General features: G+C 43.7%; 1 protein-coding gene across 20 annotated transcripts in view; it reads left to right on the forward strand.

Annotated features, from left to right (window-relative positions):
* Positions 1–21,888, forward strand: part of Sarm (sterile alpha and armadillo motif) — a 500,429-nt gene that overhangs the window by 391,888 nt on the left and 86,653 nt on the right. For 16 of the 20 annotated variants that reach the window (XM_070087507.1, XM_070087508.1, XM_070087513.1 and 13 more), the window contains one exon: positions 16,411–16,521. In XM_070087507.1, coding sequence (XP_069943608.1) covers positions 16,411–16,521 — 111 coding nt within the window. Of the gene's footprint in view, positions 1–1,588; positions 1,655–5,101; positions 5,232–16,410; positions 16,522–21,888 lie in introns of those variants that run through there. The other 4 variants (XM_070087522.1, XM_070087524.1, XM_070087526.1 and 1 more) reach the window with 2 other exon arrangements.

Below are 21,888 nucleotides of genomic sequence, written 5' to 3' on the forward strand. Positions count from 1 at the left end.
AGGTGTTGGTATTCAGGTGTGAGAGGTTGTGGTTCCAGGTGTTGGTACTCAGGTGTGAGAGGTTGTGGTTCCAGGTGTTGGTACTTAGGTGTGAGAGGTTGTGGTACCACGTGTTGATACTCAGGTGTGAGAGGTTGTGGTTCCACGTGTTGGTACTCAGGTGTGAGAGGTTGTGGTTCCACGTGTTGGTACTCAGTTGTGAGAGGTTGTGGTTCCACGTGTTGGTACTCAGATGTGAGAGTTTGTGGTTTCACGTGTTGGTACTCAAGTGTGAGAGGTTGTGGTTCCAGGTGTTAGTACCTAGGTGTGAGAGGTTGTGGTAGTGTGAGTGTTGTATGAGGTGGTAGTGGAAGCAGTAACATGAGGGGTGGTGGTTGAGGCAGTAACATGAAGGATGGTGGTGGGTGAGGCAGTAACATGAGGGGTGGTGGTGGGTGAGGCAGTAACATGAGGGATGGTGGTGGTGGCAGTAATATGAGCGGTGGTGGTGGTGGCTGCAGTAACATGAGGGGTGGTGGTGGTGGTGGTGGAGGCAGTAACATGAGGGGTAGTTGTGGTGGAGGCAGTAACATGAGGGGTGGTGGTGGAGGCAGGAACATGAGGGGTGGTGGTGGGGGCAGTAACATTAGGGTGGTGGTGGAGGAAGTAACATGAGGGGTGGTGGGGGCAGTAACATGAGGGGTGGTGGTGGAGGCAGTAACATGAGGGGTGGTGCTGGGGGAAGTAACGAAGGGTGGTGGTGGTGGCAGCAGTAACATGAGGGGGTGGTGGCGGTGGCAGTAACATTTGGGGTTGGGTGGCAGTAACATGAGGGGGGCTGGTGGTGGAGGCAGTAACATGAGGGGGGGTGGTGGTGGAGTAACATGAGTAAGTCATGTGTTCTGGTGGGATTTGAATGTCACTAGGATATTGATCAGTGTAGTGAGGGGCGAGGTAGTGGCATGTAGATCAAAATAATTGTACCTACCTCGTGTGTAGGTCAGAATAGTTGTACCTACCTCGTGTATAGGTCAGAATAGTTGTACCTACCTCGTGTGTAGGTCAGAATAGTTGTACCTACCTCGTGTGTAGGTCAGAATAGTTGTACCTACCTCGTGTGAGGGACAAGGACACCTCGACTTCATTACTGGTACTCATCGAATCGTACGCGAATAAAACAGTGTTAGTCATGTGGATATATAAACGGGTGGCTGGCTAGCAGCACTCATACCTCTGTTTCATGGCGGCGACAGCACACGCTTGTTTACTATGTTCACCGAGTGTCACATTGTTATTATATTCACGATGAAACATTAAACTGGCAGGGCAACTCGTGTAGTTAATCACTCGTGACGTGAATTCAACACACATGACACACAGTGACGTATTATCTGCTAATTGGATAACCTTGACTGTGGCTAAATTTAGTGTGCGTGGTCGCGGTATCGACTTCGGTTATCGACTCCGGGAACCGACTCCAGGACTCGCTATAGTACTGTAGCGACTAGCGGTGGTGGAGCTGCGTGTGGTAGGTTGTGCAGCCTTCGGGGAGGTGGAGGGGAGGGGCAGTGCTACCTGTTCCAGCCTTCAGGGGTGCCCGTGTCACCTTTCTTTCCTTGACACCATGAGCTGGTGGAACGGCTACAGGCGACGATCACCTTTCTATAGAAATAAGGTAATGATGCAACACCAGTGGGATGAGACCTACGTGTTCCACCTTGATCAGTGTGTGTTGTGGTGGTAATCAGCTGTAGTGTCATCACCTGTGTTGCTCGCGTGTGTGGTGACCAGATGAGTTGTGCTTATTAACTATCGTGTTGTGTTCTGAATGATGGCGTGGGAGGTTCACAGAGGAATGGAGTGGGAGGGGAAGAGTAAGAAATGTGAAGTTACCAAAATTAAAACGAGTCAAAATAAAAAGATTTTAAGGAATTCCACCGGTGGTCTATACTTTACCGCGAGACTGCTGTCAGTGTTTTTTTACTACCGTTTTATGACAATTTTGTGTATTGTTACGGTTACATATTGGTCGATAATCCTTATTGTTCCTGTGGTATACTGATGGTGAGGATGTTGTGTGACTAATGAGTGGTGGTGACTATGTTGTAGTTGAATTTGATTATAATGTTAATTGTTTCGAGGTCATCATCCCACCAGTTCAGTCTAAGACCAACTCTTACATAGGATAGGAAATATTGAAGAATTAAGAACTATTAAAAATCTCACAGTAAAATTAATACTGAATGTAAGTAGAAGTTTACAAGATTGTCCTGTCGTCTTGCATGTTCATGAGACAAAAACGACATTAGTACTGAAGTGGTAAACGTTTAACAGTCTCCGTTTTACACTGACAAGAGTTGTTGGTAGTAAACTGTTATAGTTGGTGATGGAAGTGCAGGTGCACACAGCCTGACTCACAAGCCTGGTGTTCCCAAGCTTCCAGCTGAGGGGCTTCCAGCTTTACTGTGTCATCCTCATAAAAGATATAAACACAATGCTAATATCACCATGAAAGTGTGAGAGAGAGTCAGTAAGTCGACACTTAGTAAATCAGACACAAACAGAAGAAGCCTTTATTTAAAATGTTTTGCTCAGTGAGAAAAGTGTCTGTGTCTTGGAGGTATCAGCATCAACGTTGCTTCACTTCCAGACACTGATAAACTACAATAAAATATAAACGAGGTCACCTGGGTAAGAGAAAACATGATGATCAACACAAATATCTTTCATTTGCTGCCGTACTGCAGGAAAGAATACTCAAAATGAACATGTCTTGGAACACTGGGAAACTGAAAAAAAATAAAATAAAAGAATATTGAACGTCAGACGATCCAACGTTTAGGGAACAACGAAGCAAACGTTTGTTGCCCAGACCAGGAAAATACCAAGGCGAATTATGACTTGACAAACAAGAGATCTCTCTCCCCACCCCCAACGTGTCGTCTTGTTTGGAGCACATGTTTCTACATACCATTGTAAGGTGGGTGACGTAGGCTAGGTATGAATGAGTGGAACAAATACCCAAGTAGTGTAACTGAAACGTGAACGTTGGGCAGCCTTAAAATTAGGTTGTGCAGGTATACGAGTGGGTGCGAGTTGGACCTGCCTAGCATGGGCCAGTGTACCTGCTACCGTGGTGCTCCTTTCTAGTGTTCGTATATGGGAATCATTCGCTACTTGCATGATATCGGTCAGTCGTCTCGACTGCTAGTGCTTCCTCATACCACTCTAAATTACTCTCTAGAATGGAGGCTAGAGAGAGATTTCATAGTGCTTAAATGGACAATACTTGAACGTCAGGTTCTTAATCTTCACACTAAAATTAAAACTTACCGGAGTGAGAGCTACGACAGCAAGTGTAAATATAATGAAAAACTCGGGTAATATGAGTGCAGTAGAGGACTTTATTGACATCTATGGCCCAAGAATTTTAACCTTACCAGCAAAGAATAAAAACTACCACTATTTCTCCAACTATTACTACTATCCCTTTCCCTCCTGTCGCTGCTCTCGTCCTGTTTTCTGGCCTTGTCTGTTTTTTCTCGCTCAGTTTTGACTTGACAGTGGCCCAGAATGGGCCGTAACATCGTCATAAGGTTCCTTTCCGAAGTGCAAGTTATTTGTGAATTTTTACTAGCACATGTAATGAATGTTGCTGGTCTCAGACCGAGCCGCGGGGGAGTTGACCCCCGAAATCCTCTCCAGGTATCTCCAGGTAGGGAAAGTACACAGTTGTAAAGCGGGAAGTAGATACTCTGTGCAGGAAGTTCCTGATCAGCCGAGCAGTGATGGCATTGTGGAGATGCAGACAGAAATAGCCTGGCTGATCATCCAGCTAGTGGGGAAGCCTGACCCCTAAACCCGTTTGAGAGAATGGAAACCTGGTGTCTGTTGATAGTTCTCGAGGTCATCACTCTCCTCCCCTCAGACCTGTCTATAACTAGGCCTAGTCAGTTAGGTTGTTGGTCCTTGCGACGTGCAGTCCACCACAGACACTGCAGCTGGGCTGCTCAGAAATATTTGGCAGGAGTTTATGAAGTTGCCTCTTGAAGACGGACCTCTTAGTCCTTCCCTCTTTACAGTGTATATGAAGTTTGTTGAAAAGTCTTGAACCCATCATGTTTACTGATTAGTATTATATACACCCCTAGGGTACTGTTGATAACTCCCCCTCCCCCCCTCACTGAGGTACTATTTACTAACACCCCCTCACCCCTGTCTGAGGTACTGTTTACTAACCCTCACCCTCACTGAGGTACTGTTTACTAACCCTCACCCTCACTGAGGTACTGTTTACAAACGGCCACCTTCACCTAGGCATCGTTGGCTACCCACCTCGCTGCACTACTGTATAGCAGCCTTCAACCTCAGCGGCTCCCAAGTAGTATATAACCATAATTTATAAAGGGGTGGACCGGTAAGCTAGCGGATGGCCTCGGTCAGATGACGAAAAGCTCCAACTGCGAGTCATCATATGACTTTAAGACCCGCGTCAGGAAACACTAGTCTGTTTCCTGACAACCCTTACCTAACCTAACCTTAGCGGCTCTCACGTGTGTATGCCCTTGGTAGTGGTAGACCAGCGAGTCTTACAGACGAAGAGAAAGATTATCTCTACATTGAGCCTCAGCCACAAAAACAACACACACGGTCACTCACTTGTGGTAATTCTGTGTCTTTCACTGCCACTTCAATTTGCCGCTGACTGTGGCACATAAGAGGTTGCCAGCGACTGAGTGTGTTTAATGTGGCTGGTGTGACTGCTAGGGAACCTTGTGTGTGTGTGTGTGTGTGTGTATTCCCTTTTAAATCCTTCCTCTTTCCCCTGGAGGTGTTGACCACGTTCCCTGACAACATTGACCACGCCCCCTAACAGCATTGGCCACGCCCCCTAACAGCATTGGCCACACCCCCTAACAGCATTGGCCACGCCCCCTGGCAACGTTGACCACGCCCCCTGGCGGCAGATTTGCACCCGGCAGGAAGGTGGTGCTAGGGCGGGAGTATGGATCGGTGTGAGGCAGAGGGCGGAGCATGCTCGGTGAGGAGGGTTGTAGAGGAGGGCGTGTCCTCCAGTGATGGTGGAGGCGGGGGGTGATGCTGGAGCTGCCGCGGGAGGAGTCCACGGAGGCTTAGGCCTTACCCCTGGTAGATCAGAGGGCGAGACACGCATTAACTTCCTATCAGGAGGTGTGTGAATAATGCAGACGAAACACCACGTTACTGCCTGAGCCACACACACTACCGTCAAGGTCTGTACCTCACTCACCCTCGTGTATGCTCTACAAATATTGTTACTGCCGGCGGCCCATGCTAATGTCGCGCTGCCGTCTCCAGGATATCGCAAACCAGTCATGTGTTTGCTTCTTTGCTGCCTCGGACAACCTGGTGAGACTTACACGGCTTCGTGGCTTTCACAGTTTGACGCTGATAGTCTTGTAACAACTTAAGCGGTGGTAAGCCTTGTGCTTGTAATGAGGAGCCCAGTGTAAAACATGTCAACACCAGGCAAGTGAGAGGGTGATGGGGTGTCGCTGATACTGAGGAAGAGTTGTGAACATGGAGTATTGAATGTTGTCACTGAGAAGTGTGTAGTGACGATGTTATCACTGAGAAGTGTGTAGTGACGATGTTATCACTGAGAAGTGTGTAGTGACGATGTTATCACTGAGAATTGTGTAATGACGATGTTATTTATCCCTGAGAAGTGTGTAGTGACGATGTTACTTATCCCTGAGAAGCGTGTAGTGACTGTTATTCCTGAGAAGTGTTTAGTGACGATGTTATCCCAGAGTGCCAGGCAGTACGGTGCCATCCCTCCCCGCGTAAAGGATGCCACATGTTCTCATTTTCATAAGTATTTTTGCTGTTTATTTTACACAAGTTGAATTTCAACTTGTAACCATGAACACACAAGCAAGAGCCTCACACAGCACGCACTTCTTACAGAAGTGATGTTTTGCGTGTTACACTTAGTTTATATTAGGTTATGGCAAGTAAATGGCCTACCATAAGTTCCCTAATGTAAACTAACCTGAACTAACCTAGCCTACACTAACTTAGCTTAAATGATTTAAGTAATGGAGTAAGTAATTTTGCGTTCTGTGTAGGAATATTACTTTGTTTTCGTGGCTATAAGTTCAGTTTCAACTTGGGTGAAATATAAATCACTTTTATGAAAACGAGGACAAGTTGCAAGGATGATGCAGGTGAGGGTGGAAGGTGGGAGGTACGTTAGTGCCTGGCGATGTGTTGAGTTAGTGACTCGCGCGTGTGTATTTCAGGATTATCATATATGGGTCACGATTAGTGTGTCAGATTATTGTAAGTGTTGGCGTGTGGCTTGAGAGGGGAGGAGGTCTTACTACACACCTATCAGAGACTGAGCCAAGACACACAGGTGTGTCATAAGGTTGATGTTGCCCTACCTGAAGACGGTCACTCAAAGATTGCTGGGGAAGGTGAGCTCCCTCTTCTCGTTTTCTGCACAGTATACACAGAAGAAATGTTCAGAGGTTTTACTGTGTAAATATTACCTTCACTGGGTATGTTTATTCTACGGTCTATGCTGCTGAGGGGAGAAAGAGGCACTCCTAATAGTGGAACAAGGTTCTCTTGCTCTTTTATATTCAGCTGCGTGTTGTCCCATAGTGTGGCCTAGTTGTCACATGCTAGGGAGGTCGGTATCTTTCCCTGTCCGCTTTGCAAGGTACCAGAGATGTCTTCGTAGACAATGGAAAGGGATCTCTGAGTACTGGACCCCAGTATTGACCTTGACCAACTTTTTGAGCACGAGTCTGTTTGTTTCGAAAATCAAAGTTTTTATTGATAGCCGAAGAGTGTGGGTCTGGCAACTTTACGGTGATCTTCGGTGAGAACTTGTATTGTGCCTGGTTACTAGCGAATCTTTAGTGTTCATTATCTTGACTCGTAATATTCTTGTCTTGTAATATTCTTCACTGCAAGGTTTAGTGGGCTCCAGTTCATTTTCTTCAGACTCCTAGAGTGCCATGTTGGCTCAGCACAGGATGCACCTGTCCATTCTGTGGTCCAGAAGAGCCAGGAGTGCTTAGCCCATATCTACGCCCGGCACAAATACGTGCCAACTTGTCGGTACCGCAGACATATCAAAGTCTCAGGTAATAGCATGTAGGCGGATGCTATTTTGAATGTGCTCCATAACTAAATGTAACCTCAGTGGGGAGCGGCATTTCTAGTGAGTTTCAGATGGATTTTCGGGTTCCTAACACACACAACACAATAAGTAGTAGAAAACAGAGTAAAATCCAGCATCAACGAGGTAAAATGCTCAGTTCCCCAAGGCACTGTCCTGGCACAGCTGCTGTTTCTCATCCTCACAGTAGATATTGATAAAACACCCGTCACAGTTTTGTATCATCATTTGCAGATGATACTAAAATAAGCATGAAAGTCACTAAGGTAGAAGACACTGAAAAATTACAGGAAGATATAAGCAGTGTTTTCCAGTGGACAGTGGAGAACATGACGTTCAAGGTGATAAGTTCCAACTACTTAGGTATGGAAAGAATGAAGAACTCGAAAGGAACACTATATACAAAACTCAAGAGGATCATCAAATAGAACGAATGGAACACGTGAAAGACTTGGGAATAACTATGTCAGCTGATCTTTCTTTCAAAGAATATAATAAGACAGAGGTCACGACAGCCAGGAGAATAACGGGGTGGGTATTGAGAACCTTCAAAACTAGGGAAATAATACCAGTGGTGACACTTTTCGAATCGCTAGTGCTCCCTCATTTGTAATGTTGCTCAGTGTTGACGGCCCCTTTCAAGGCAGGAAAAATATCAGAACTTGAACATATATATAGAAATCGTTTACGGCCCGCATAGAGCCAGTAGAGCATTTGAATTACTGGGAACGCCTTAAACTCTTAAACATGTACTCAATAGAGCGGAGGAGAGAGAGAGAGAGAGAGAGAGAGAGAGAGAGAGAGAGAGAGAGAGAGAGAGAGAGAGAGAGAGAGAGAGAGAGAATATATATCTGGAAGGTATTCGAGGGCCTGGTCTCAAATCTGCACACTGCCATAACATACTGGAGCGAGAGATATGGGAGGAAGTGCAAAATAACCCCAGTGAAAAGCAAGGTTGCGGTGGGCACAATAAGGGAACACTGTATCAACATTCGTGGCCCCAGATTATTCATCATCTTACCAGAAGATATCAGAAACATTGCCGGAGCAAGTGTAGAAGTCTTCAGGAGAAAACTGGACAAGTATCTTCACCAAGTGCCAGATCAACCAGGCTGTGATGGGTATGTGGGGCGGCGGGCCTTCAGCAGCAACAGCTTGATTGACCAGGCTGTTGCCCGGAGCCTGGTCCATGGCCGGGCTCCGGGAGTAGAAGGTCTCTCGAAACTCATGAAAGGTAACAGCAGTAGCCTCTGAGACGATTCCTGCTTTCAAATTGTCTGCCCCCCCCCCCTTTCTTTGCAGCGTGTTGCATGCTGATGACTGTGCTACGTATGTTTATTGTCTGTACATTGTTTATGCTTTAGTACACTTGGGTATGAAGGTGTTCACTCGGACCTTGGAAGGTTTTAAGATCCCAGTTTTTTAACGTAGTCCACCTTTTTTTTTAAATTTTGGACGTTGTAACCTATTATGAAATTATTTATTCTTTTATGTACTTACGTGAAAAGCTTTTGCATGGAGGGGAAGGTTACTTAGCGAGTGCAGATGTTTCACACAAAACACTCTATGATCTGCTCCCAGTGGTTAACAAGCAAGCACCAATTAACTCGGTCTGTTTTTATTAAAAAAATGATTTAAGTTGGAAAATCGCAGTACTACCTTGGAGCGCACTAAAATAATTTAAACGTTGATAGAAAGGTAATCAAGGTTAAGGGATGAGGCGAAGTGGTTCCCTGGCGGTAGAATGAGTAATGAGGTGTTTATTTAGTACCGGGTTATGAGTGTATGAGGTGGCTCGTGGCAGATAATGTTATCTCTGCTGCGAACAATGACGGAGATACCCACCGTCGGTATCCGGGCGCTCACAAAGCCGGCCCACGCACCCGCCTGCCGGAGAAAAATACTTCAACCCGGTGACAGATATGTCGCCCACAAGTCTCCACTGAATGGTGTTCCTTGTGAATTAATATGAATATGTAATAGCAGGAGATGCTAAAATTGTGACCTCTCTTGAGTCTTATCCGTTGATAGTCTGCTGTAGGAATTCCTGGCCCTTTTAGGCTTCTCCCTGCATGTTTGATCTACGTATTGTGCTTGCCGCCATTATACATGGTACTTGCTTACACTCCCTTACCTTACTGCCCACACTGAAATACTTCTTTCTGATATGGAACTGACTCATTGTCAGCCTGTTAATCTCTGTCCTTGCCTAGTTTGTAAATATTGTATTGTATGTGATGATGTCTCCTCTAGTCCTTCGAATTGTACTGATGTAAAGTTTATTTTATAAATATCTTCACATCCCATGTAATATAGTTCTGGGACCAACTTTGTGGTAAACCTCTCAGCTTCATTAGTTTTCTTTACATAAATGATAGATTCCAGGAGGTCTTGCGTGAGCACTGTGCACCTCACGATGATCTATCTTTGATTTTTTTTTCATTTATTAAAATTGCAATAAATCTTAGTGGCAGCTTTCTGGTAGGGGGTCGAGTCTGTTGCTGTTTGTTCCCCACTTGATGATCCTATTTGTGAATGGTAGGGTCGAGTCTCTGCCTCTGCGCTGTTTTCTTCTTGCTTTGTCCTGAGACTGTATACAGTGTTTCCACTAGTTCCTCCTCCTAGCCCATCCCGCTGTTTTGGTTCCCATTGTTTTTGTATTCCTACGATTGCTGTGGATCGTCTGGGTTTTTCCATGTGTGTCCGCCTGACTGTCTCTCACATGTCAGTCTCTGTATCATGACCATGTCTTCCATCTTTCTTGTTTTTTTTTTCTTATTTGTTTGCTTATTCGTGTATAGAGTGGGCTGGACGGGGAAGGTATGAGGGGAAGAATGCATACCTCGTGATGCCATCACTGAATTAATCACTATTGTGATAGAAATATTTATGATACGATCCGGGTACTTGGAAGCTAGATAAGATTTAGCGTATCATTATCAGATAAGGTTTTTAGTGACATCCTAGTTTATACACAAGTAGGGTACATGTGTGTGTGTGTGTGGGTGGAAGGGAAGGTAGGAAGGGAGGGAGGGAGGGGGTAGCAGTGTTTGTCGCATTACACCTGTCTGGGATCAATTACGAGAGACAACCTTGACAGGATGGGCCTGCTGCTAGTGAACACACTGTTTTACACTGAGTAAGACGCACGCACTCCCATGTTTTCTTAACTCTTTTTTAATATTAATATTTTTTTTATCTTATATAAGTGGGATATTTTAACCTTGTGGGTTATTCTTGTTTTGCAGTGTACTTATGTAAATATTGTGTGTGTGTGTGTGTGTCCACACAGATACTCGAGGGTGTATGGTGGGGGTGGGGACCGTACGCCTGTGAGAGTTACTTGCTTTTTCATAAATATTCTGGGGGTTAAACTAGGGAGATGGGATAGACTAGGGGTAAGAAGAATAGATTTTGCGAGGGAAGTCACACCAGGGAAGAGAAAGAGGCAGGGCTTAAACCATCTACTGGAACAACCTGTGAGGGTAGAATCTTTCACTACATAGTGGCTCAGTTGGTAGCGTTCTCAGCTGGCATACCGTGATTCGATTCCCGATACGGGTGGAAATGTTGAACAGTTTTTCTTGCACCTGTTGAGCCCTGTTCACCTAGCAGTAAGTAGGTACCTGGGTGTTAGTTGACTGTTATGGGTGGTACATCCCAGGGGGTGTTAGTACACCTTAAATAGGGCTGGGTTTGAAACGAGCTGATTTTGTCGCATCACAGTTTTGAAATTTCCTTCTTCCTCTTCACTAATATCCTACCTGCGTCCATCTACCTTACCATTTCTCCATTTTCCATCAGGTACTGTACTACCCACCACTTTCATTTAACCAGTTCACACCCACCTCCCAGGTAGCCGCCCCTGGGGCATGCATCACTCCGGGAACATTACTTGCTCAGGTGATTACACAGGTGGTGCTGAGTGTACATATTACTAAAGGGTTAGTACTGTAATATACTTCCGGGCTGTTTGTAAAGCTAATATTGACCCTCCCTTTAATGTGCCAATACTGGCTAAGTATTATAATATTGACAAAAGTATTGCTCTAGTGTGTGGGGGGGAAGGGGGGGTGCGCGTGCGTGTACTTTCGTCGTATAATCTGGAGTTATAGAGTGTAGACAATAGCGGGGTGGTGTGCAGGGCCCTGGACAATACTGTGATACATGTTCACTACTCACGAAGGTCGGCACCCCTCTGTCCTCTTTCCTTCTCAACCCTTCCTTCCCTTACTCCAGCCTCCTCTCCACTGCACTCTCCTTACAACTACTCTCTCCCTACCCATGTACTCAACCTGCCACTACACCCTTATCACTTCACTCTTCTATCGTTTATATGTTGATTATTATAATTACCGATGTGCCTGTAGGGACCTCGGGGAACTTTTAGAAGCAGCTTTTTAAAATTAACAATTTATTTTTTTAACTGACGCTGGTTATTTTAACTTGGTGTGATTGTATTTATTTTGTGCTTTATTCACAGTATTTTTTATTGTTTGTTAATTGTTTTAGGTTACTAATTTTTTTATTGCTTGTAATTTTTCCTTTGCTGTTCTATTTATTTTTTATTGCCAAAAGAACGAAATGACCCGCTCAAAGTGTTCTTGAAGTTTCAAGACTACCTGCCTACCCTCCTTCCCCTTAGACTTTCCTTCCCTCCTACTCTCCCTCACCCCTTCTTTGTCACCCCTCTCCCCACTTTACACCATATAAAAATTCCAAACTCTGTATACTTTAATTGTAGTCTACACACACCATGTGGTTTTCACTTCACATCAGATATTTAGAAACATTGTTGCACATATCGCTGACTCTAGAATAAGCATAATATTGGTAAGATGAGAGAAAAGATGGAACATTGCCTGTCATATTCCATCACACAGGATGGTTCACATACTACAGGAATGCAGGGAGGAGAAGAGAGAGGTACATGATTAAGGGAGAAGAGGGGAGAGGAAGTGGGAAGGAAGGGGAAGAAAAAAGTGGAGGAGACGGTAGGTATCATTGATACAAACAAACCTTCAAGGACGTGTGCTGCAGGCTGAGTGCTGGGGGCTGAATGCAGGGGCTGGGTACTGGGGGAGGAGCAAAGGAGAGGAAGGTGGAGAAGGAAACAGCTCATAATGGCAGATAATATAAGTTTAGATATAATGAATGTTGACTGGAGCTTTCCGATATATTAAATAATGTTTATACTGTGGGATGATATATATATAATATAGTCAAAAATATGTGGGAAAACATATATTTTAAAACATCTTGTAGCTCACAATCATAAGGGCAAGTTTCCAAACACCTGCTGCCCCTTTTCACCTAGCAGTAAATTGTTAAGGTATTAATTTGTTGACTGATATGGGTCTGATCTTTGGGAATGACCTAAGGATTTCTTAATTGAAATAAAGCTAACTGCTTGACTTTATTGGGTTATCCTGCGTTATTAACCTAACGGGGTTAATAACTAAGGATAAAGTCTTCATCATCTCGCAAGTTTAATTCCTAGCACCTCAGTGACACGCTCGTTGTTGTTGTATGCAGTGTCTGTTTCTCATCTCTAGCCGTAGGAAAACACATTCTTCCCCTCTCTGTCTATCTTTCTTTGTGACCGAGAAAGCAATACATCCATAATTTGGCAATTTAACTCTAACAACTTATCTTATAACAGGGTTTGTACCTGGATACTACTTAAGTGTACTGAAAAAAACTAGCACACACATGTTCACTACTAGCTTCAGTAATATTCATAATTAACATAAAGGATTTACCAGCAAGAAAACAGAGCTATGTTAACTTGTTTCCAGACTAGGCAAAATAAATACCACTAGGTTTCTGTAAATTTAATACCACTAGGTTTCTGCAACTTGATATAGAACTAGGTTTTTGCTAGTTACATTAGCTGAGAAGGTTGAGTGGTGCATTCGTGATAAAAGGTTATATACCGGTAAAAACAAGCAACACAGTGGAAGTGGGAGAAAGTAACAATAGGCTTTATCAGAAATACAATGTGACAAAAATATTGAAAGTATCTTATAAGCTGAGAGGTAACTCCTACACATTTGCGCTACATTCAGGTGACCTAAATCTAACGTGACGTGACCTTGCGTGACAAGGCCACACCCACAGCTGACCTTCTGGCTTGCTGCGCTGCTGCTACAGGCAGAAGTTAACTGTTTTTGATAGCATGTTTCCCATCCTCCCTCCTTAACCGCCTTTGCTTCCGCCTTTTCCCCTTCATTCTCTCTTCTCATCATCCCCTCCCTTGCCAGCGTTACCCCGTATATAACTCTCATGTCTCTGTATTAGACTGATAAAGCCCCTGGTGGTCGAAACATCTCTTAGTAAAGATACCCCAGATGACGTACATGTCTCATTCATCAGTTGGTCCTTTAGTAATAAGGACATAACATCAGATGCACACACTAGGACTTTATGAATTTAACTGCAACATGTAATGTGTCCCTGGGGTGTGTCGTGATGGAGTGTCATGCTCCTGGGATGTGTCGTGATAGGTGTGTCGTGCTCTTGGGGTGTATCGTGTTCCTGGGATGCGTACCGGGAGGGGAGGTGGTAGCAGCAGCGTGGCCTACACTTCGAGAGAGTATTGAGGTGGGTGGGTGCATGGCTACAGGCTCCTCCCCTTGGTGAATCAATAGGCTTCTATCCTGTACGCAGACGGCCTCTTCCCCTCGCCTGGATAGGATCTCCCTTACCCCAGGATAGGACAAAATTTGCTTTACTTTCCAGGATAAAACTTGAAAGTCTTCCTTAGTTCTGTTGGTGCTACTGCTGTTGCTGATACTTCAAGATAACTTTTTGCAATGTTGTGGCGTCCTCCAACCCGGTGAGTATGAGGCTGTAGGGTACATGATCACCTGTGTTACTTGCAGGGGTTAAGTCGTAGTTCCTGGCCCCGTCTGTTAACTAATACTATTACTATGTGACCCGATCATAAATACTCCTGAAACTGTTCATAGTGTTTACCTCGTTCCTTTGTTTATTCAGGGCTTCCAATTAGTGAAGCCTTTCTTGCCATGGCTTACTCGAGGTGTCTTGGAAACCTCTTGTTTTGATTTAAATTCATAACTGGAGCTTAGGAGGAAATGGTTAGACTTTGTGATGTAAACTGGGGAAACGTGAGGATGCTTATAATAACCGTGCAGTGGTGTGCAGGACACTTCACACAAATTGACGGGCGTACTTGGCAGGCAACATAAAGCTTTACTCTGTAGAGATAATATACTTATTGTACCAGCAAGGGCGGTGACCTGAATCTGACTTAAAGATTTTAACATTAATATTTTTTTTTAATTGACGCTAGTTATTTTAACTTGGTGTGATAGTGTGTGTTGAGTGCTTATGTTGGTTACTTTTATTGTTGATATTTTTTTCCTTCTTTTATGTGTTGCATGTATTTCTTTCATGACTGTGAGCGCAGAGTAACCGACGCGGTCAGTGTTCCATAGATATCAAAACTATTACTAGCGAGGCCTGGTCGTGGACCGGGCCGCGGGGGCGTTGATCCCCGGAATACCCTCCAGGTAGACTCCTGGTAGGTAGGTAGGTAGGTAGGTAGACTACTACTACTATCTGGATCCGACAAAGTAGGCAACCCCGATAAATAACCGTGATTACTGAGCAACTGAAAAAAATCACAAATCTATTACTTTAAACATTTCCTGGAAATATGACACTAACGATAACAGGAATAAGAATTTTAAGTTAGTGTGTCCCTATACCACACCTGAAAGTTGTTTCAAAACATGTAGAACCGAGATGGTCATCTGCTTCCATACTAGTGTGGCTATACTTGTAATGAATATTAAGGTCAGTCCAACACTAGTGTAGCAACACCTGTAATGACTATCAAGATCAGTACAGAAGCTTAAGTAGTCACCAACACTAGTGTGGCTACACTTGTAATAACTGTCAAGGTCAGTGCAGTGGCTTGGGTAGTCAACATTAGTAAGGCTACCTGTAATGCCTCAAGGTCAGTACACAAGCCCGGGTGGTCACCAACAATGGTGAACCACCTGTAGTGACTGCTCTAGTAGTTTCCCGAGGTTAGGGAGTTGTTGAGCTCTAGCTGCTGATCTCTTTCATCCAGCTAATGTGAGTATCTTGTCGTGTATATTTTAATCTGCTTCCATTGATATTGGTCAGCTCAATCAAGTTCATCATAATTCTCATGTTGACTTTTTCTATATTCCTTTGGCTCATTTGGATGTGTAAGTTGTAACATGTCCTTGGTACTAGTTTCTTCTCAGATGAGATTATCCATGCCTCAGAGTATTTTTGTATGTCATGAGCATATCTCCCCTTGTAAACATAGCTCTAACTCCCATTTTACATGGTTAGCTCCGCCCACTTCAATCTCACGCCTTTGGGTTTTCTCAAGTATCGGTTCGTTTTAAACGAGGTTTTGGGCTTTAAATTATATTGAAGAGTTTTTACACGGGTAGACTTCAGACTTTCAGATTTAAGCCAAGGAGACTTTTTAGGTCTCATAATTACTCTGCTTACTATGGATGTCTTCAGCTGTAAACTTGAAGTGAGGCGTCCGTACAGGTGCTGTTTGCTTCTGCATGGTTCGCACGTAGGAAGCAGTGTTTAGCCTCCTGAATGTCACTCTTAATTAAGTTAATCTTAATTGTTCTGCTGCTAGTGTGTGTGTGTTTCAGGAATCAGGATATTCTAAGCCTCTTTCAATTATTTCAGTGACCTTTTAATTTCAAGATTATACTGTTTTCGAAGGTCCCTGACCGGGGCTGCGAGGTAGAAAAAATTCTCGAAACCTGTCACAGGTATATCACAAAGTCAAAGATAGTTCATATCTGGCGTGTCATTGTGGTTAATATTTGGTGAATCATTGTATTTTATATTTGGCGAGTGAGTCAGTCAGTCTTTTACCAGTATGTTTGGTGAGTCAGTGTTTGTATTTCATATTTGGTAAGTGAGTCATTGTATTTCACATTGGTTGCACTGAATCTCGGGTTATCAATGAGTGTTTAGTGACGCTCAAGATAATATTTTTTTTTACGTTTGTGTGAGAACCATGTCAGTTATATGGGAATATTTTTTTTTCGTTGTGTGAGAACCCTGTAAATCATACCGGACACATGTCGTTTGTGTGAGATACATGTCAAATATGTTGAGTAATTGAAACTTCAGATCACTTTCACGGATACTTGGCATGTTCTTTCCCTGGCTTTTCTGAACACTGAACTATTGTTGACTTGAGTGTTTCTTCTTTTGTCCCACAGATGTCGGGCGAATCTGGGGAGGGAGGCCCCGGTGGCGGTAGCGGCGAGGTTATGGACTTCCAAAACCGTATCAAAAGATTTCAACAAGACCAGCAGTTTAACCAACAACAGGTTAGTAAATACAACGTATTTAGTTCCGGGGTGGGGTGGGGTACGGCAGACCAGTGACGCCACCGACAGGTTATCAAAGCATCACGAACATGTTATCAATACGTCACCAACATGTTATCAATACGTCGCTAACGGGTTATTTTCATGTCATTTACAGATTATCATCATGCCATCAGCAAGTTACCATACTTGATAATATTGTTAGTATAAATTACTTAGCGCTGTGAGGGCTGTATCTATTAGGTATCCTCATGGAGTAAAGGATGCTGGGGCGAGGCCTCATGTCCGCCATCATTTGTACACATTAGGAAACACAGGTGGAGATGATGACGAGGAGGAACTAAGGCAGGAGGATACGCCTTTTTATTTTGTTGTTGTTGATTGTTTTACATGGCTAGTCAAAGCCAGACAACTAGAACACACGTTAGTCATACTGGAAGATATACACTGTCCCATACATATTATTGTTGGTGTCTCCCCACAATGTACCAACATAGGTAGAGAACACCTAACATTTGCAATATAGTATTAATGTTGGTGTCTTATTTTACACAATACACCAACATGGGCAGAAAACACTCAAGATACTATAACATCACTACATCTGCATCTCTATAACCATCCTGAGGTTTTGTAAGGACATACTTTAGCAGCAGATTAAGGTAGACATTTGGTGGTGATGTGTGAGGGAAGGGTGGGGTGACGGAGGGAGGGAGAGAAGGAAGGAAGGAGGGAGGGAAGGAAGGAAGGTGGAAGCCCCAGTCATATCTCTCACCTGGTCATTCATTAGTCATCACACCAGGTGAGTAATTCCCATGATGTTTGCTCTCCTTTTGTGGACTAATATATTTTTCCTGTGGGCAGAGGTTGTGTATCTTAACTTAATACAACATTAAGATAAGATGATTGTTGTTGTTGTGATGTATTATTAGTTTAGTACAACATTAAGATGATTGTTGTTGTTGTGATGTATTATTAGTTTAGTACAACATTAAGGTAAGGTGATTGTTGTTGTTGTGATGTATTATTAGTTTAGTACAACATTAAGGTAAGATGAGTGTTGTTGTTGTGATATTAGTTTAGTACAACATTAAGGTAAGGTGAGTGTTGTTGTTGTGATGTATTATTAGTTTAGTACAACATTAAGGTAAGATGAGTGTTGTTGTTGTGATGTACTGTTAGTTTAATACAACGTTAAAGTAGGAAGATTTACCAAAGGGAGACGTTAAATATTTGTTGTTATAGCTAGGAAAATATTTGTATATCTGGGTGATAGAGTAGACAGAAAATAGGGTTTGTGGTTACGTATTACGATAATGTATTGCGAGGTGTGAATTAATATAGTTGTGTATGTCGTAGGACTCCAGGGAGCAGATAATGGTACGAGACGTGGTCTCTGGTTTTCCGAAAGCCGGACTCGACCATTGACAGACAAGAGACGTTTGTGGAGTCAGTGGTATAATATAATGGTAGAGTCAACGTGCTGTCTTTTCGTTTGACACAACCAATGACAGACAAAAGACGTTTGCGGAATATCTCTGCTGACTCAACCATTGACGTCACTAAGCGTCACACTCCACCCATCTTAACACTAGTGACCGTACATATATGCACGCTTCCTGCTTATATTCGGCCACCTCATTGCCAGATAGCAGCGTTTTTTCCCTCTTGATTTACGTGTTGTGGTTAAATTATTTTTTTTTACGGGTGTCATAACGTAATTTAGAATAAAGAAGATAATATTTGTAAGCTTGCTTGAAACTGTTAGAAATTGACGATTAGAACCTTGTATGGAAATTAGTATGGGCCAGCAACAGCCTGGCTGATCTGGCACATTAACACATTGCCTAGAAGTGAACTAGCTATGTTGAAGACAGAATAGATTTTATTGGAACAACGTTTCGCTCTGTGTTGAGCTTTATAATGTTCTACACAGCGAAACGGCTTCCTAATAAAAGCTTGGTCTGCATACGTTTTACACAACCTGTCAGTGGTGGTAATTTTAATGGTAGTAATGGGGTTTATCAAGTCTTCATAAAAAGCCTACTTTCAGTAAAACGTATTAATGAAAAGTTTCATTGAGGCAGTTTCTTCTTACCACGAGTCGTCGGCTCGGTCATATGTTGACATACATTGTAGGTAAAAGGACACGCATGCAATTACCGCGTCATTTTTAGTGTGGCATTTGTTTCGCTCTCCAGGTGCTTTGTCAAGCTATTACAAACACTATGTATAAGAAAACAGTGAGATGTAAAGAATAACATAATCACTGTATTAGGATAACCGTCCCACGCTATAGGTGGTAGTAGTAGTAGTAGTTGTTTACACACCTGAACCTCGCGCGCTTAAGCCTGTTATTTAACATAAACATTTCGCTCTCACTGAAGCTTTGGCTTTACAAAGTTCCATCGATAACGAAGCGTAGCACATCGATCAGGCTGTGATGGATATATGGACCAGCTACAGGAACAGACTTGTTGAATAGACACTCCACGAGGAAGCTTGGACAACGTCCGGGGTGGTATGATAGAATAGCCTCAGATATAGTTCATGGGCATGCCTTAAATTCACTATCTATCGGCTTGTGGCCAACTTTTATACCCCATCCCCGTGGGCATGACGCCAGTACATCCAGAACTGTGGTGATGATACCGGTACAGCCAGAACTGTGGTGATGACGCCAGTACAGCCAGAACTGTGGTGATGACGCCAGTACAATCAGAACTGTGGTGATGACGCCAGTACAGTCAGAGCTGTGGTGTTGACGCCGGTACAACCAGAATAAACTGTTTTCTCTCCGGTGGAATCAGGTTGTGGTTTACAGGGATACATTATTATTCCTAAGAATGTTGATCATTCGCACAAACATGTCAGCAAGCAACTTTTAATGAGTATACGTAAAGAAATTTTATAAAGTATAGAAAGATAGTATACGTAAAGAAATTGTATGTAGAGAGTATTTGACATTGTGTGTGGATCGCACATCCCAGAACTTGAGTGGAATAATATTAGGTACAAAGAGACAATTAACACCGTCTGCGTGTCTCTGTTTACTTTCCAAGAAAATGTTTTAATGAATATAAAGGTGAATGTCCTCGTGGGTTGACACTGTTGCTTCCTCAAACTCTCGGTTCTGTAGTGCCCACTGTGACCCCATGTAGGATCCACTGTACCTGTGACCCATGTAGGATCCACTGTACCTGTGACCCATGTAGGACCCAATTAGGATGCCTTGGACGTGACATGTCTGGCGCATTAGGTTGTGTTGATACAAGGCACTTGCTAGGTGGGTCAACACATTCTCATTTTATTTTGTAGATGTTTTGATCGGGCAGAAATCCACAAGTTAGAATGCATTCGAAAACTGCCGTCCCTTTGGGGGGGGAAGGTTGCTGAATGTAGTGAGAGGGAGGAGTCAACCACCTTGCAATAGCACATGCAAGAGAGCCAACTTTCTGTTGTAGAGTTGATAAAGATCTGTGCAGGGTGAAACGTGATGTAATGACAATGTTGGATCTTTTTGCATGTGTTCTACAATACTAAGTAGTTTTGTGGAGACGCGGCGGTGTTGGTGGGCCCCACAGACGAGCAGCATGCTGGTGAGGGGAGACAAATGCAACCTTCTCTGACGATGTTTCGCCTACATAATGGAACTTTATCAAATCAAACAGAGCAGCAAGACTTGGAAAGTCTGGAGCTCCTGTTACAGGGATCGTCACTATTTAGTTTGTGACGCGAGTCTTTATTGCAGTATTCCCAGAAATTATTCTTTCCAAATAAGGGGAGATTGATTGGTTGAAGTCCTTAACCAGGACTCCCAGGAAGCCGCCATGACGTCTTTCTTGTTCATCTTTGCTATCCTCCTTAAAGCACTGCATTTCTTTAACACTTAAATATGTATTTTCGCTAGAAGCGCTTTGTGTGTGTGTGTGTGTGTGTGTGTGTGTGTGTGTGTGTGTGTGTGTGTGTGTGTGTGTGTGTGTGTGTGTGTCCCGGCGACCTTGAGTGTACAGATGAGCACCCACATTTAACAAAGTATGGGGAAGAGTGAGGTTTGTTTTAGCAATACCCAGAAATGTTTGTGCCTCACGCACTGACTGCTATCCTGAAACCATTCCTTTTCCTACCGTCGCCCATCTTCCTAGCACCGCCCCCACTTCCTAGCACAGCCCCTCTTCCTAGCACAGCCCCTCTTCCTAGCACAGACCCTCTTCCTAACACAGACCCTCTTCCTAGCACCGCCTTTTTCCTAACATCGCCATCTTCCTAACAACGTCTCATTCATATACCGCTCCTTTTTGTATATTGTCTTCTATGTCATATCAGGACTGGGAGAACTACCCCTCCGCCTCCAGGTATGCAACATTTTCCTCCTATTTAGACTCCACTTAATTTTACAAATCAATATCCTGGGACATAAACTAGGAAAATGATAAACCAGTTTATAAAACAATTATTTACTACGTTAATTTTGTTAATAAAGTATGTGGAATATTCAGATACTAGGCTACCGAGAGGGGGTCACTACAGTGGTCCATTACCGCTAAAAAATGGGAATATAAAATATGCTGACAGTGCTTACAAATCTGGTTTGTTTATAAACCACCAAGTCCTTTGGCACTAAATTCAGAAGTGGCTTCACCCTCTGAAATAGATCTTGCTAGGCCACTCCCGGCCAGCTCATTGGCTGTCTAGTCTCTTCTCCCTCAATGATTGTAAAAGTCAGCCGTTCTCTGTAACCAGCTCCTTTTTTTCCCCATAATGAAAGAATTCGTGGCATCGTTTCCCTCTCTGACGCTAAGACATTTGTCCGAGAAAAGAAACCTGGGTGGTTAGGAACAGCAGGTACCTGTGTACAAGGTACAGTTGCTGCTGGCCACTCTTCTGGCTGCTACTATACTACAACACACGTGTCTTTGCTGTTGTGTGACTGATTCTTGTTACTTGATCCTTCCACGGCCAGGAAGAGTGATCGGCCTGGCTCCTAACCAGAGCTGCAAAAACAGCAAGTATATCCTCTAAAAAAAAGACTTAGGGTGTGCTCCAAGAGTGTGTTATCAGAAAGCCCCGGCTCCTCGCCAACTGTTGACAACATGCTCTTTCTGAGTTGGTGTACACACACCGCTGGTCGTACATGTAGGTGTTGTGTGCACCTCCGTGTACGTTTAGCCACGTCATGCTGGGCTGCTGCTTACCCAACCTCACATATATATTCGCTGCAGAGAGGTAGGGGAGGTTCAGTTAGCCGTCTGAGGAAGGAGAGGGTGTTGTGGCCCGTTGTTGGCAACGCATCTTTAGTGAACCATTGAATCTCCCAGTGCATTGAAGCTTTGCCACACTTTGTGTTGGAAACATTTGGTAGTAAGC

This window comes from Cherax quadricarinatus, chromosome 22 (assembly GCF_038502225.1).
Source record: "Cherax quadricarinatus isolate ZL_2023a chromosome 22, ASM3850222v1, whole genome shotgun sequence".
Lineage (NCBI taxonomy): Eukaryota > Metazoa > Arthropoda > Malacostraca > Decapoda > Parastacidae > Cherax > Cherax quadricarinatus.